This window comes from Homarus americanus, unplaced genomic scaffold, assembly GCF_018991925.1.
Source record: "Homarus americanus isolate GMGI-L3 unplaced genomic scaffold, GMGI_Hamer_2.0 scaffold3050, whole genome shotgun sequence".
NCBI classification, from domain to species: Eukaryota; Metazoa; Arthropoda; class Malacostraca; order Decapoda; family Nephropidae; genus Homarus; species Homarus americanus.
In genome coordinates, this window is record NW_024724106.1 from 243,302 (window position 1) to 244,899 (window position 1,598).

Here is a 1,598-nt window from a genome sequence, read left to right on the forward strand (position 1 = left end):
TAAAAACCCACCTGAACTAAATAGAACTTGTAGAACCCACCTGAACTATATAGAACCCCAGAACCCACCTGAACTATATAGAACCCTGTAGAACCCACCTAATCTATATAAAACCTTTTAATACCCAATTGAACCCCGTAGAACCCACCTGGACTATATAAAACCCCGTCAAACCCACCTGAACCCCATATGAACCCACCTGAACCCTATAGAACCCATCAGAACCCTATAGAACCCACCTGAACTCCATATGAACCCACTCGAACCCTATAGAACCCACTGAACCCTATATGAACCCACCTGAACCCTATAGAACCTACCTGAACCCTTTAGAACCCATCAGAACCCTATAGAACCCACCTGAACCCCATATGAACCCACCGAACCCACGTGAACCCTATAGAACCCACATGAACCCCATATGAACCCACCCAAACCCTAAGAACCCACAGAACCCTATAGAACCCACTCGAACCTCATAGAACCCACGTGAACCCTATAGAACCCACATGAACCCAGCATGACTCACCTCTGCTTCATACAATGTGGATCCAATGGCAGCAACGTTAGGTCTCTGGCAGGTAAGGCTGAGGGAGGAGGCGGTGATGTTGGCCAGACGACACGACGACAACGGCAACGGCGTCTCTGTAACACGACCATGGACAACCTTTACTACCTGACACACACACACACAGGCTGACTGGGTGACTTATATTGAAGACAGACTTGCCTAAATCACTATGGAAGAAGAAGAAGCAAGTGCATAGTAAGGATGATAGGATGAGGATGGCTATAGTAAGGATGGCAGGATGGAGGATGACTATAGTAAGGATGACAGGATGGAGGATGACTAGAGGATGGCAGGATGGAGGATGACTATAATAGGATATAGGATGGAGGATGACTATAGTAAGGATGACAGGATGGAGGATGACTATAGTAAGGATGACAGGATGGAGGATGGCTATAGTAAGGATGATAGGATGGAGGATGACTATAGTAAGGATGACAGGATGGAGGATGGCTATAATAAGGATGGCAGGATGGAGGATGGCTATAGTAAGGATGGCAGGATGGAGGATGGCTATAGTAAGGATGGCAGGATGGAGGATGACTATAGTAAGGATGACAGGATGGAGGATGACTATAATAAGGATGATAGGATGGAGGATGACTATAGTAAGGATGACAGGATGGAGGATGACTATAGTAAGGATGACAGGATGGAGGATGGCTATAGTAAGGATGGCAGGATGGAGGATGACTATAGTAAGGATGACAGGATGGAGGATGACTATAGTAAGGATGACAGGATGGAGGATGACTATAGTAAGGATGAGGATGGAGGATGACTATAGTAAGGATGACAGGATGGAGGATGACTATAGTAGATGGGGATGGAGGATGACTATAGTAAGGATGACAGGATGGAGGATGGCTATAGTAAGGATGGCAGGATGGAGGATGACTATAGTAAGGATGACAGGATGGAGGATGACTATAGTAAGGATGGCAGGATGGAGGATGACTATAATAAGGATGATAGGATGGAGGATGACTATAGTAAGGATGACAGGATGGAGGATGACTATAGTAAG

The 1,598-nt window shown here is 45.9% G+C and overlaps 1 protein-coding gene across 1 annotated transcript; it reads left to right on the top strand.

The window, feature by feature from the left end:
• The first annotated feature begins 893 nt into the window (after positions 1–893).
• LOC121864060 (aspartate and glycine-rich protein-like) lies at positions 894–1,352 on the top strand. Its single transcript, XM_042362957.1, has one exon. The coding sequence runs from the start codon at positions 894–896 to the stop codon at positions 1,350–1,352; it is 459 nt and encodes a 152-aa protein (XP_042218891.1).
• Positions 1,353–1,598: the final 246 nt, after the last annotated feature.